Source organism: Notechis scutatus, chromosome 2 (genome assembly GCF_049901735.1).
Source record: "Notechis scutatus isolate UNSWTSFEM ecotype Mainland chromosome 2, rNotScu1.2, whole genome shotgun sequence".
Classification (NCBI taxonomy): Eukaryota; Metazoa; Chordata; class Lepidosauria; order Squamata; family Elapidae; genus Notechis; species Notechis scutatus.
In genome coordinates, this window is record NC_142010.1 from 256,343,927 (window position 1) to 256,359,169 (window position 15,243).

A 15,243-nucleotide genomic window follows, 5' to 3' on the forward strand; every position below is an offset into this window, starting at 1 on the left:
GAGTTCTCCACTCTTCTATTCGTTGTAGAATACCTTATGCCACCAGACTTGAAATTCTAAAACTAGAAAACCTTGAATTACGCCGTCTTCGGTCTGACCTAAGCATGGTATATAAAATCATACATTGCAATGTCCTACCTGTGAATGAATACTTCAGCTTCAACCATAACAACACAAGAGCACACAATAGATACAAACTCAAAGTAAACCGCACCAAACTTGATTGCAGGAAATACGACTTCAGCAATAGAGTGGTCAATGTCTGGAATACTCTACCCAACTCTATAGTCTCTTCCCCAAACCCCAAAAACTTTAACCTTAGACTGTTTACTATTGACCTCACCCCTTTCCTAAGAGGTCTGTGGGCGTGCATAAAGCGCACTATCGTGCCTACCGTCCCTGTCCTATTGTTTCTCTTATTCTTTTATTTTCTTATATGTACCCATTTCATGTATTCACAACTATGTATACACTTATACTTATTATCTTGTAAACAATTGGCAAATCAAATAAATAAATAAAATAAATAAATATTCAGAGGCATGCCCGATGCATACACTGTAGTTCAGTGTGCCCTGCCAATCCAGATATTGTCTCTGCAGGTTGTGAAAACCAGCCTCCAAAGTAGCTTGTAGGGTCGTTGGTGTTCTCTGAATTTGGTTGCTTATAGATAATCCTCAACTTATGACTAGTTGCTTTGTGACCAACCTTACCATGGACCCGGAAAAAGGGACTTATGATCTGGCTTCAAAGTTCTGACATCTGCCCCCCCTCCCCCAAGGTCACATGATCACATTTCAGATGCCATATTTATAGCCATATTTAGCCAGTCCATGTTTATAGCTATTTGCAGCAAACCTACAGTCCCATGACTGCAACTAACAATGGAGTTTACTTCTGGCTTTTGGCAAAAACTGTCCCATGACGAACAATGAGTTCGCTTAGCAAATGTCCTGTTCACTTTAGAACCGCCGTTTTGCTTACCTGCCACCAATGTTGTAAAAATCACGTCTGGTCATATGGTGATCTGCTTTGTGACTATCACAATTTACAACTGAGGGCCTCATTTACGGTTGTTACTCGAGGATTAACTGTGTTTGCAAATGTTTCCTTACCTGACTAGGTAACCTGGTAACAAGTGTGAAATTTGTTCTCTGTTTGCTTGTCCTTCTAGTGTGGGTGGGGATGTTGTTTTCTCCTTGATAATTCCTTGATAAGGGTATTATTTTCTGTTTGCTTGTTTGTCTGGTGTTAATCCCTGATTATCTGGGTGTTGTTGACTGCTACAGAGGATGTGTTCTAATCTTTTCATTTCCTTCTTAGCTTTTTTATAATCTTTTGAAAGGTGTGTAAAAATAGTGTTGGAAGAAATATCCTTCTGGGTTCAGTTCCAAGTGGGAAGAAAGACGCTGGAAACATGATGACTGCTTGGAACGATGACTTAATGGTGGACAGGATCACATGCCTTGGGTGAAGAAAAAGGGCAGAGATGCTGAGAGCCCCTTGGTTTTATGTCCTCTGTTGGGATTTGAATTTGAGCTTGTGTTCTGATTGGTTGTCAGACTCCCATGGGGCCATGCAGGGGCAACTCTATAGGCTGTCCTGAGTACCAGGCTTGGTTGAGCCTTGCTGGATGGTGATGTAATGAAAGGGCTTTGGGCAATTCCTATTATAACTCTACCTGGAGTAGATCTTTGTTATGTAAAATAGACTGGCCCAGGCCAGAGTAATGGTCCATTAGCAAAGGTTTCTGCCTCTGAGTTTCTACTTTTCTTTTGAGGAGAAATATTCTGTCTTTTTAGTATATCGTAAAATATTTCATTTTCCTAGGAGAGGGGTGAGTTTTAACTTAACCAACGATAGTTTAAGTCTGTGTATTTAATATTCTCTATGCACGTCCATTCTCTAATCTGCATGTATCTAATAATATTCTACTGTGATTTCTTTGGGCATAATAGGCTGTGTGAACTCTGGATGTTTCACTAATCTGTGCTGTGTGAACCTGCATAATACTTTGCACAATTCTGCATAATCCTCATCCTTTTCCTTTTCAACCGGCCCATGACTGACACCCGAGATAGTTCTAAAACTTAAACAGATGATGATGGTGATGATATTTTTCCTTACGTACAAAACTTCCCTTGAGGATCTTCCACAAGAGGAAAATGAGATGGTCACCTACCTGTTGTTCCGGCCCAGTAATGTCAGAAAAAACAGATGCACCCTCTCGCCACTTCTCTCCCTCTCTGATCTATTTCAATCTTCTCTCTATATAAAAGCGAAATGCCACTCACACATCATCACGAAATCTCCAGAACCATAAAGCCTACAAACTTGAAATTTGGCACGTATGTTCCTCTTGGCTTCTAGATGCTCACTAAGAAAGGATTTTTCGAAATGACCATCAGAGCATTAGTATTTCCTATATTATTATTATTATTATTATTAACACGCTCTGATGCTAAGGAGTTCTACTCCCCCTCCCCACCTGAAAAGAAATCTGTTCCAAATACAAAACACCAGCAGAGGAGAATTTCAGTTTCACAGCACCAAGCACCCTTAGTACAGAACAGTTGGGCTAAGCCACGCCCAGGCTCCTTGCTGTCTCCTTCTTGCTCACACAGCAAATACTGTTTCAGTTTCCAAACAGCCCTCAACTCACACACTGACAGGACACTAGCCAGATGATTACCGATGGATGCTGGTAGGCAGAGGCAGAATTTCCCCCCCTTATTTTCCTCCTCAAAAACTAAGCCCGACCACATGGTTTCGTAGCGAAGCACGGGTATCGATCTAGTTCAGAATAGAGCTGGAGGGGACCTTGGAGGTCTTCTAATCCAACCTCTGGCTCAAGCAGGAGATCCTACCATTCCAGACATGGCTATCCCATTTGTATTTAAAAGCCTCCACTGATGGGGGCCCTACAACTTCTGGAGGCGAGCCGTTCCACTGGTTCACTATCCTCACTGCCACGAAGTTTCTCCTTAGTTCCAGCTTGCTTCTCTCCATGATTAGTTTCCATCCAGTCTTTCTTGTTTTGAATTCTGGGGCTTTTTAAAATTAGTTGACTCCCTCTCCTTTGTGGAAGCCCCTCAAATACTTCAAAAATCATGGGCGCTTCATCACTGGAGGTTTTTAAGAAGAGACTGGACAGCCACTTGTCCAAAATGATATATAGGGTCTCATGCCAGAGCAGAGAGCTGGACTAGAAGACCTCCAAGGTCCCTCCCAGCTCTGTTCTATTCTATTCTATTCTATTCTATTCTATTCTATTCTATTCTATTCTATTCCATAATTTCTATTCTATTCTGTTCTGTTCTATTCTATTCCATTTCATTCCATTTTATTCTATTCTATTCCATAATTTCTATTCTATTCTATTCTATTCTATTCTATTCTATTCTATTCTATTCTATTCTATTCTATTCTATTCTACTCTATAATTTCTATTTTGTTCTGTTCTGTTCTATTCTATTCCATTCCACTCCATTCCATAATTTCTATTCTATTTTATTCTATTCCATTCCACTCCATTCCATAATTTCTATTCTATTCTATTCTATTCTATTCTATTCTATTTCACTCCATTACATAATTTCTATTCTATTCTATTCCATTCCACTCCATTCCATAATTTCTATTCTATTCTATACTATTTTATTCTATTCCACTCTAATCTACTCTACTCTAATTGCATTCTCTTCATTCTATTCTACATTCTATTCTTTTCTTTTTATATTCTATTCTAATTTTATTTTTTTCATTCTATTCTATTTTCTACATTCTGTATTCTATCCTGTTCTGTTCTACTGTTCTAATGATTACATAGTTGCAGCATGTTCGTGAAAGAAGGAGGGAGGTGAGATTCTAGATTAGATTAGATCCTCCTTCGTTTATGAATTTGCCGCAACTATTTTTTTTTTTTTTTTTGGCATTGCAGTTTTTAACAAGGAAACTCACTTGCGGTAAGTGAAAAAAGAAAGTTCAGCTTCAACCATAACAACACAAGAGCACACAATAGATACAAACTCAAGGTTAACCGCACCAAACTTGATTGCAGGAAATACGACTTCAGCAACAGAGTGGTCAGTGTCTGGAATACTCTACCTGACTCTGTAGTTTCTTCCCCAAACCCCAAAAACTTTAACCTTAGACTGTCTACTATTGACCTCACCCCTTTCCTAAGAGGTCTGTAGGGGGCGTGCATAAGTACACCAATCGTGCCTACCATCCCTGTCCTATTGTTTCTTTTCTTTTTCTTATACTTATACATGCATCTTGTAAGCGATTGACAAATCAAATAAATACTAAATACTAAAAAAAGAAAAGATGCGGCTGCAAACGCCTTTCGCCCTCCCCCCTCTCAGGCAGGGGGATCCCCACGCAAGGCGCCGGCGGGAATCGCCCAGGCGTGATGACGTCACCGCCCCTCGTCCCCTCCTCCCACCCCCTCAGCGTTGGTTGCCGCGGCAACCGCAGCGCGTCGGAGTCAGCGGCGAGTCCGAGAGGCAGCCGGCAAGATGATGGACGATCGGGGCCGCGTGCATCGGGAGGTGAAAGGCCACAAGCCGTACGTCGTGGCCTTTGTGAGTCGCCGTTGGGGAAGGGGATTGCTTTGGTGAAGGGCGGGGGACGCTCACGGGACGTTCCCCTCTCCTTTTTTTTTTTTTTTAACCCAGCCAAGCAGCTAGTCCTCAAGGATGTTCCAAGGCTTAGTCCCCCTTTGCTCCTCGCGTCTACCCAAGCTAGCCCTGTTCCTCCCCGCCAGAGGTTGGAGCTGCAGCCCTGGACACGCATTTTCCACTAAGAAGCCCCAACAGCAACGGGTCCCTGCCGGATGTGTGGCTGGCATAGATAGACAATCATTGTGTTGTTGTTGTTTTCCCGGGTTTTGTAACTCACCAGAGGTACAACTAGGCTACAACTACTTTAATAAATTGAGCATCTGAGACATATAGTTCACCGCTCCCCCATTCACTCTTGTAATTCCCACAACACTGTCTTGCGCCCAAAGATATTTACCTGTGTAATAGTCTGTATTGCTACCATCCTTCTCATCTTTGCTACTATCTTCTCCTATTTTATGATTTATCACTTGTTTGTATCTTATGATTAATTGTTGTATGATTTATAATCTATGACCTTCCACTTTATTGTTTGTATATACACTGAGAGTTTATGCACCCCAGGCAAATTCCCTGTATGTCCAATCACACTTGGCCAATAAAGAATTCTATTCTGTTCTGTTACCCTAACCCTTAATCTACTCTACTCCATATTCTACTCTACTCTATATTCTACTCTATATTCTAAAGGTAAAAGTAAAAATTCCCCTTGCACATACGTGCTAGTTGTTTGTGGCTCTAGATCAGGGGTGGGCAAACTACGGCCCGCGGGCCACATCCGGCCCGTTGGTCTGTCCAATGCGGCCCGCCCCTGAAAAAAATCGCTGCCATTGGTCTGTCCAATCCGGCCCGCCCCTGAAAAAAAATCGCTGGGCGTGGCGTAATTGCCCTGTGCTGCGTGGCCCCCAAAGCTGCAAAACAGTGCGGAGCGATCTAGGGGTAGGAAAGAAAAGAAATTTGCAAAGGCCTCGGCTGGGAGTTGAAATCACCTTCGAGTGCGACCTCTCCGAAGGTGAGTCCCCGCCGATCCCACTTTTTCCGGGGCTTCCAGGCTTAAACTTTGCAAAGGCAAAGCTTGCAGGCTGGAGCGTCTTCCCGCCGAGGAGCAGAAAGGGTTCCACCCGGCGGGCGGGCGGGTTGCTTGGAGCCACCTAAAGCTACGCCGCTGCTGGTGGAGCTTTGCCCTGCCTTGGTGCCCGTTTCCCGGCTCGGCGGTCCTGCTCAGCGGCACTTTAAAAACCTGCTCCCAGCACCCGAGCAACTTCCCAGCAACTTTCGACCGTTTTAACTCACGGGCGCTCGTGCCTGGCCCCGCCAGCGCGGCGAAGGAAGCCCGGTGGGCGGACGGGCAGGCTGCTTGGAGGAGGCTCCGGGCTTCCCCTCCGCCAGGCGCGAGTGCCCGCGAGTTAAAAAGAAGCCCGAAAGTTGCTGGAAGTTGCTCCGTTTTCCAGGGCTTTGCAAAGGTAAAGTTTGCAGGCTGGAGCGTCTTCCCGCCCGAGGAGCGGGAAGGGTTCCGCCCGGCGGGTGGGGTGGGCTGCTTAAACTTTGCTCGGGTGGCACTTTAAAAGCCTGCTCCCAGCACCCGAGCAACTTCCCAGCAACTTTCGGCTTCGTTTTAACTCGCGGGTGCTCGCGCCTGGCCCTGAGCCACGCGGCCAAAGGAAAGCCCGGCGGGCGGGTGGGCAGGCTGCTTGGAGGAGGCTCCGGGCTTCCCCTCCACCAGGCGCGGCGGCCGGGAGTTAAAGCGAAGCCGAAAGTTGCTGGGAAGTTGCTCCGTTTTCAGGGCTTTGCAAAGGTAAAGTTTGCAGGCTGGAGCGTCTTCCCGCCGAGGAGCGGGAAGGGTTCCGCCCAATGAGTGGGGCGGGCTGCTTGGAGCGGGCTGCCGTGCGGCTCGGGCGAGGTGCGGCGCCCGCGAGTTAAAACTAAGCCGAAAGTTGCTGGGAAGTTGCTCGGGTGCTGGGAGCAGGCTTTTAAAGTGCCGCCCGAGCAAAGTTTAAGCAGCCCACCACCCGCCGGGCGGAACCCTTCCCGCTCCTCGGCGGGAAGGCGCTCCAGCCTGCAAACTGCCTTTGCAAAGCCCTGGAAGCAGCAACTTCCCAGCAACTTTCGGCCGTTTTAACTGCGGGCGCTCGCGCCTGGCGGAGGAAGCCGGAGCCTCCTCAAGCAGCCTGCCCGCCTGCCCCCGGACTCCCTTCCGCCGCGTGGCTCGGGGCCAGGCGTGGCGCCAGCGAGTTAAAAGGAAGCGAAGTTGCTGGGAAGTTGCTCGGTTCCGGGGCTTCAGGCTTAAACTTTGCTCGGGCGGCACTTTAAAGCCTGCTCCCAGCACCGAGCAACTTCCCAGCAACTTTTGGCTTCCTTCCGGTGGGCGGGCAGGCTGCTTGGAGGAGCGACCCGGTGGTGCTCCGGCAGCAGCAGAGGCAGTTTCGCCGGGCTCCGCTCAGGTGTCCGGCTGGGGCTGTCATGAGTTGCTACCGCCGGCGCAGCTCCGTGCGGCTCAGTCCCGCGTTGCCTTGGGAAGGAAAAGGCAAAACCAGGAGCCGCTGAGCCTGTTGCAAAGCACCACCGCGGCTCTTCCTTTTGCCTTTCCTTCCCGAGGCAATGCGGGACTGGAGCCGCGCCGGCGGTAGCAACTCCTGACTCAGAGGGCCTCCGAGGGGGAGGAGCCTCTGAGGGGAGGGAAGGAGGAGGAGAAGAGGGGCGATTCCCCAAAATCTTTTGCTGACCCGGCCCGTCTGTCAAATTTTAAAAGTCAATGTGGCCCCCGAGCCAAAAAGTTTGCCCACCCCTGCTCTAGATAACCTAACACTCTACTTTGTTCTATTCTAGTCTACTCTACATTCTACTGTACTCTATATTCTTAAGATAAAAGTAAAAAGGTTCCCCTCGCAAATACATGCTAGTCGTTTCTATCTCTAGATACCCTAGCCCTCTACTCTGCTCTGCTCTACTCTATATTCTACTCTACTCTATGAAGTTGCTTGCTGCTATTAATACTGTATAGTCAGTCTGGGATTAAGGGATAGAGTGCTTCTGAACATGGAGGATCAGCATAAGCAGTCCAGGGTTTGGTGTGGAGCTACCTCCTTAAAAAATAAAAGATGAAGGGACTATGGAGCATTTAGATCAGTGTTTCTCAAACTTGGACTGTTTTAAGATGGGTGGACTTCAACTCCCAGAATTCTAGGAGTTGAAGTCCACCCATCTTAAAGCAGCCAAGGTTGGGAAACATTGATTTTTCAAACTCATCTGTCTGGAGAAGTCCATGCTTCTTAGAGGTGCCAAATTCGCAAAACATTGATGTAGAAAAATGGGATGTATTGGATCCTAAAGCATTTCTGGATCCTAGGCATTTCTGCCACCCCTTGGTGATTACAGAATAACAGAGTTAGAAGGGACCTTGGAGGTCTTCTAGTCCAACCCCCTGCTCAGGCAGGAAACCCCATAACATTTCAGACAAATGGTTGTCCAATTTCTTCTTAAAAACATCCAGTGTTGGAGAGCATTCACAACTTCTGGAAACAAGTCATCCACTGATTGATTGTTCTAACTATCAGGAAACTGATAGTTCTTGTCAGGCTTCTCTCCTTGATTAGTTTCCATCCATTGCTTCTTGTCTTGCCTTCAAGTGCTAGTTTGGAGAATAGATTGAACTCCCCTCTTCTTTGTGGCATTCCCTTAGATCAAACTTGGCAGCTTTAAGACTCGTGGACTTCAACTCCCAGAATTCCTCCTCCAGTCATGTTAGCTCAGGAATTCTGGGCGTTGAAGTCCACAAGTCTTAAAACTGCCAAGTTGGAAGGCCCTTGCCTTAGATATTGGAACACTGCTATCATGTCACCCCTAGCCCTTCTTTTCATTAAACTAGACATACTCAAATCCTGCAACTGTTCTTCATATGTTTTAGCCTCCAATCCCCTAATCATCTTTGTTGCTCTTCTCTGCACTTTTTTTAGAGTCTCAGCATCTTTTTTACATTGTGGTGACCAAAGTTGGATATAGTATTCCAGGGCTGTCAAACCCATGGCCCAAGAGCCGGATGCATCACGCGCTGGCCACACCCATGCCCGGTTTAGCAAAGGGGAAAAAGTTGTGACACGTCACGTGACGATGCAAGTTTGACACCCCTGAAGTATTCCAAGTGTGGTCTTACGAAGGCATTATAAACAGGGCCGTCTTAACAGCATTATGGGCCCCGGGTGTCATGCCCCTGGTGGAGACTGACTCTGAGTGAGACGAGGAACAGCCAACAGGGAGTGGAGATGTGGCTCAGGAGGTTGTGGAGGAGGCTGGGGAAGGGCAGAAGCCGGCTGAGCAGTCAGAGGAGGACCCAGGCCCATCCCCTCTGCATCCTAGGGCACGCAGGGAGGAGAGGATAAGGGAGAGATGTGGTCTACTCGGGAGGAGAGGGCCTTGATCCTCTTCATGGGCTGCAGCTGTGACAACTGAATAAGAGGACGGACATGCATACAGGCGAGCGCTGGAAACAAAGCGTGGAAATATCTCTAGTTTATGGTTAGTCTCTGAGTTTGGCATCCTTCCCAGTGTGTGTTCTGTTATCTGTGGACGTCCTCCAGCCCTTATCTTGCCTGGTTTGTGTTGCTTTTCTTCTTCTTCTTGTAACTGTTGTGGGAGTTTTTTGACTTCTGTCAAGGATATTCGGAGCTTGGAAACAAAGTGAAGAAATAAAAGGGGCTTCACCTGTTTTCTGTGACTGTGTTTGTTTTGTATCCTACCCTGGGTCATCACACCGGGCAAAGCAGTGAACTGGGGCCAGTGGTGATATTCAGCAGGTTCTGACCAGTTCTGGAGAACCGGTAGCTGAAATTTTGAGTAGTTCAGAGAACCGGCAAATCCCACCTCTGACTGGCCCTACCCCCATCTCTTCTCTGCCTCCCGAGTTCCAGCTGATCGGCTGGGTTTTCTTTGTTTGCCCTGCCCAGGAGAACGGAGCTGGAAAGCAGGTTAGTGGGGTGGGGAGGGAATGGGATTTTGCAGTATATCCTTTCCCTAATACGCCCACCAAGCCACACCATGTCCAAGTCATGCCCACAGAACCGGTAGTAAAATATTTTTGAATCCCACCACTGACTGGGACCCCTTTTATAACTACTCACATAAACATTTGAACAATACACAAGGCTTGAAAAACACAATAATACTCAGTAAGCCATACAGTTGCTGTGTTTATATGACGCAAGGTGCACTGAAGGGCTAACATACACAGATTAGTATGGGACCCCTATGCTCGTGGGGTCCACGGGCTAGTGCCCATCAGGCCCATGCGTTAAGACAGCCCTGATTATAAATTGATATTAACATGGTGAATTAATTAATATGGCGAACTGGGCAACTGTTTGAAAAAGCTTGTTCGGTGCCAAGAGGGGTAGCCCCTTTCCTTCTCTTCGGCAGAGGTGGCCCGATGCTACGATTAAATCCCATTTCTTCCCGCAGAGAGCCAAGTTGCCCAATACAGCGGAGGATAGCCAGAAACAGCTCTTTTATTGGAGGGCTCAGGAAGCAAAGCGCCATGAATTTGCCCGCTACGCCAAATCCCACCACATTGGGATCGTTAAGGGTAAAATGGAGGAGATCAGCGAACGGAAACGACATCACCTGGAGGTTCAGAAGAGAATTGGTGTGGAAATGCAGGCTTATCTGGCTGGTGAGGAAGAAAGGAAAGAGAGGTAAAGAAAAAAAGAATTACTCCCCTTTTTAAAGAAGATTTTAATGAGGAGGGTTTGCGGGTTTTGATTTTGGTCGTCTGAGCCTGAGGAGAGAAAAACTGACAGGAAACCTCTTATTGTCTGAGCAATACAGGTAGTCCTCGACTTACAACAGTTTGTTTAACGACCGTTCGAAGTTACCCCAGCATTGAAAAAAGTGACTTGACACCATTTTTCACACTTAACGACCGTTGTAGTGTCCTCAGGGTCGCGTGATTTGCATTCGGGTGCTTGACAACTGACTCACATTTATGACGGTTTTGCAGTGTCCCATGGTCGTGGGATTCCCCTTTTGCGACCTTCCCACGAGCAAAGCCAATGGGGGAAACTTAACAAACACATCGCTAACTTAACAACTGTGGTGATTCATTTAACAGCCACGGCGAGAAAAGTCGTAAAATGGGGTAAAACTTACTTAACAACTGTCTCGCTTAGCGGCAGAAAGTTTGGGCTTCGTTGTGGTCGTAAGTAGAGGACTATATGTGAAAGAATTTTGAACGCCTCTGACAGTTTAATTTCTCTACCATCTCCACACTACATAAAATCAAGCCAGGTTTATTTCAATTTCCTTTCTCATTCTTTATTCTTGCTCAGCATTGAGTTATCTTTTCTGAGAGTTCCTCCTTAATGGTTTGCGTGTCCTTCCTCCAGTTCCAAAACCTACATTCTTTCACCTCGAGAAAGGAGAAAGTATACTTTAGAGCAGGGGCCGCCAACCTTTTGGACCTCAGGGACCATCAAACTCCTAATTTTAAATCCCGTGGACCACTAATATGAATTTTGATTGATGGTGGCTTGCTGACGTTGGTGGGAAAGTCGGTCCCATATTCCAGAGCTGGAGTAGTCACAGGACTGGCCCTTTGGTCATTCCTGAGCAGCTGCTCCTCCACCCGGGTGCACCGGCCTGCCATGAACTGGAGGAGCTGCTCCGGGATGACCAAAGGACCAGTCCTGTGACTACTGCAGCTCTGGAATATGGGACCAACTTTTCCACCAACGTCAGCAAGTCACCCTGGGCATATTTCCCTCCCCCACCCTTGGTCTTACCTTCTAGTTCCAGCTCGCGTGGCTCTACTCAAGGTAAGGTTTGCGCTTGGCCGAAGGGTGGGGGCCTGTGGGTGGGTGGGCCATGTGGGCCGCTCAGTCTTGTGTTCCCACGTAGCCTGGATTAATTGTTTTGGGGGGGGGGGACATTTCTCTGTGGACCACCAACATTTTCTCGCGAACCATCAGTGGTTTCCCCGGCCCACGGTTGGCGAGCACTGCTTTAGAGTACATGGAGTCCTTGACTTACAACCATTCATTTAGTGACTATTCAAAGTTACAACAGCACTGGACTTCCGGTTTGCAACCTTTCGGGCGGCAGGGATTCGCGACCGCGCGATCCCTGCTGCGTTCACCGTCAAGGTTCCCCCGATCCATTTGGATCTGGGGGATATAGCTGCCCTGCAGAGGCAGCTGAAGACAGGGGATCCGGCAAGGGGTTTGGGGGTGTCACAAACCCCCTCCCCAGCCGGCTAAACCCCCTTTTCCCGAGGCAGAAGAACGGCGGTCAGCAATGGCCGCCACGAAGAAAGCTGCAGCCGGACAAGCAGGTGCAGGAGGGAGGAAGCTGAAAGAAAAGTGAAAGTTGATTCTAACCGGGACAAGACGGGAGAAAATGACCTGGAATCTTGAAGGCTGCTAAGTATATATTGTTCCCTGTGAGAGTTTTTAAGCTGCGAATATTCTAAAGGGGAAAGTTTTTCTTTGTTCTACTCTCCTTCCTAAAGTGACAGCGGGGGGTACCTATTTGGCTGTGAGTGGGAAGAGAGAGTGAAAAAAGAATTAGAGCAAAATTTGAATAAGGAGAAGATTGCCTAGAATTACAAAGAGTTTAAAAACTTCCAAAAATATACTTGAAAAGGATTTGTGATTACTTTAACCCCAGAAAGAGAAAGTGAAGAAGAAGAAGGTATCTAAAAGAAATAGTCTGTTTGGATTGTTTGGTGACTTTGGAACCTTTGGAAATTACTTCTGATTAAATCATCTGGGTGGTTGTTTGGAAAAACTTTTTCTCTACACAATGGCATCATCTATGGATGAATTGGAACTTATATATCAAAAATTTGAAAGAGAAAAACAAGGAGGGGAAGATGGTCTTGACACTATTTTTCAATACTTGGAAATGGCGGTTTATATTTATGTGAAGCAGAATGAGGATGATGGGGACAAAGAAGAAGGAGAAGCCATCTTTGATGAACAAATTACTTTGACTGGAGAAGAGAAAAAGCAAGAGAAAAAAGGAAAAAGGTCTTTAAGATCTGGAAAAATAGCCCAAAAGAGAAGAATAAGGTGAAAAGGGGACATTATGTTAAGAAACAACAGAAAGGGGAAAGCAGAATAAAAGGGAGGTGGAGAGACAAGGGGTTAAAGAGGATAAGGAGAAGAAGAAACAAGAAAGAAAGGAAGGGATGAGAAGTCCTAATGGTGGGGAGCAAGATGTTAAGAAGCAATTTTTTTTTAGAGATAATGGATAAGCTTTATGGTTAAAGGGATTCTAGAAAGATACATAAGACTGCATTTTTATACTTGTATTTAGAAGTAAACATAGAAAATTAGAAACAATATGTAACCTAAAATGTGATAAAATATTTAACATAAATTAGTGAAATTTTTGGTTAAGAAAAAGGAGTACTATGTGAAACATGATTTAAGATTGTGATGTGTGTGTGGGGGGGGTTTATAATCTTTGAAAAGCATAAGTGTTCCCATAAAGGCATGATATTTAATTGAAATGGATAAAATGTTTAAGATATAAATGATTGTTAATATTAATGATTAGAATATGGTATAGTAGCGAAATTTCATGTGAAATGAGAATTGAAGTAGAAGAAGGAGGTACTTTTTAATGAAATAATGAGCTATAATATATGATGGGGATATAATATATAACTATGGAAAATAGGGCTCCCATAAAAGTATGTGATTTAATTGAAAAGTAATGATTTAAATGTTTAAGATATGAATGAATATTAATACTAATGAATAGATTTGTATTATTTTTGATAATATAGTATAATTTTAGAATGTACCAGACAGAATCCCAATATATGTCATGTGTTTTATATTAAGTATTATAAAGGTAGGGGAAAGAGATAAAGGCATTATACTCCATATAGTGTACAGGAGAAGTTTTTTTTTTTTTTAAAGAAGGAAAATAAAGGGCTGGCTGGAATAGAACAGACAAAGAATAATAAATATTATGATATGAATTGAGAGGAGATAAATAAAATAAAATAAAATTGAGAAAATTTAAAGGAGAGGAGAAGACATATAGAAAACTGAAAATGTTAATAAGATATGAAATGGTATGTAAAATGAATATGAATTTGAATTTGTGTCTGTACCAGGAGTTTTAACCCGGGACTAATCAACTTTCAGATAAGAGATTTTTTATGCTTTTATGTTTTGTTTTATGTGTATCTATGTATTGTTTGTTTTGAAAATAAAACTTGTTTAAAAAAAAAAGTTACAACAGCACTGAAAGAAGTTACCAATGTGAACATTTTTCACACGACCATTGCAACATCCCCATGGCCACATGATCAAAATTTGGACTTTTGGCAACTGGTTCACATTTGTGGCAGTTGCAGTGTCCCAGAGTTGTGTGATCGCCTTTCACAAGCTGACAAACAAAGTCAATTGGAGGGGGGGCAGGGGTGGGATTCTATCGGTTCGCACCTATTCGCTAGAACCGGTTGGTTGTTAACATTCTAAGCAGTTTGGAGAACCGGTTGTTAGAAGAAATTACTGGCCTAATCCTGTAAGGAAGGCTGGAAGGAAACATTCTGGTGTTGCTTACAGAAACTGCCTCTCCGTTAACCCTTATTACATTCTTGGCAGGACTAAACTTCTTGTCTCAGGAACTTCTCTGGAGTTTTTTCCCCCTCATTTGCTGGTACTTTGCTTGGGTAGAATGACCATTCAAAGTTAAAATGGCACTGAAAAAAGTGACTTAGGGCCATTTTTCACACTTACGACTGTTGAAGCATCCCCACAGTCATGAGAGGCCAGGCGAGGAGATGTGTGCCTCCATGTGAGTGATATTGAGTTGGCCACACCCAGCTAATAACATGACCACCAAGCCATGACCACCCAGTCACATGACCACCAAGCCACACCCACCACCTAAGCCACACCCACCGCCTAAGCCACGCCCACAGAACTGGTTGTTAAAAATTTTGAATCCCACCCCTGGTGAAATGTTTTCAGAGAAAAACCAGAAAGTCCCGTTGCCTCTTGAAAAAGCACCTTTGGGACAACTATGATAAAAGCAATCGATGCATCAAGGCCCTTACTGCCATCCATAGCCAAGAAAGTTAAGTGCCTCCAGGTTGATCTTAATGCGATTTATTGAAAGGAGAAGTTAGGCTATATAATTTTGGAAATAACTATCTTATTCATAGTAAGGATGTTAAAGCGAAGTATTTTTGATGCATTCTCATCCCCTAAAGCAGTGGTGGCTAACCTTTTTGGGCTCCTGTGCCAAAAATTGCCCAGAAAGCAATGCGCAGCCCCCCACGCCCCCCACGCCAGTCACGAGAGGCCAGGCAAGGAGATGCGTGCCTCGATGTGAGTGATATTGAGTTGGCCATGCCCAGCCACTTACATTACTGCCAAGCCATGCCCACCAACTAAGCCACGCCCATAGAACCCATTGTTAAAAAAATGAATCCCATCCCGGGGGCGGGGGGGCAGATTCACTTAACAATTGTGTTACTAACTGAACGATTGTAATGATTCACCTAAAAACTGTCAAGATAGGTCATAAAATTTGACAAATCTCACTTAACAACTGTCTTGCTTAGCAACAGAAATTTTGGGCTCAATTGTGATTGTAAGTCAGGAACCAC

At 45.2% G+C, this 15,243-nt stretch overlaps 1 protein-coding gene across 1 annotated transcript in view; it reads left to right on the forward strand.

Moving 5' to 3' along the window:
- The first annotated feature begins 4,453 nt into the window (after positions 1 to 4,453).
- The window catches only part of CFAP53 (cilia and flagella associated protein 53), a 33,351-nt gene continuing 22,561 nt past the window's right edge, over positions 4,454 to 15,243 (forward strand). The window contains exons 1-2 of the mRNA XM_026666279.2: positions 4,454 to 4,586; positions 10,077 to 10,309. Of these exons, the coding sequence (XP_026522064.1) occupies positions 4,521 to 4,586; positions 10,077 to 10,309 (299 nt within the window). The 5' untranslated portion in view covers positions 4,454 to 4,520. The remainder of the gene's footprint in view (positions 4,587 to 10,076; positions 10,310 to 15,243) is intronic.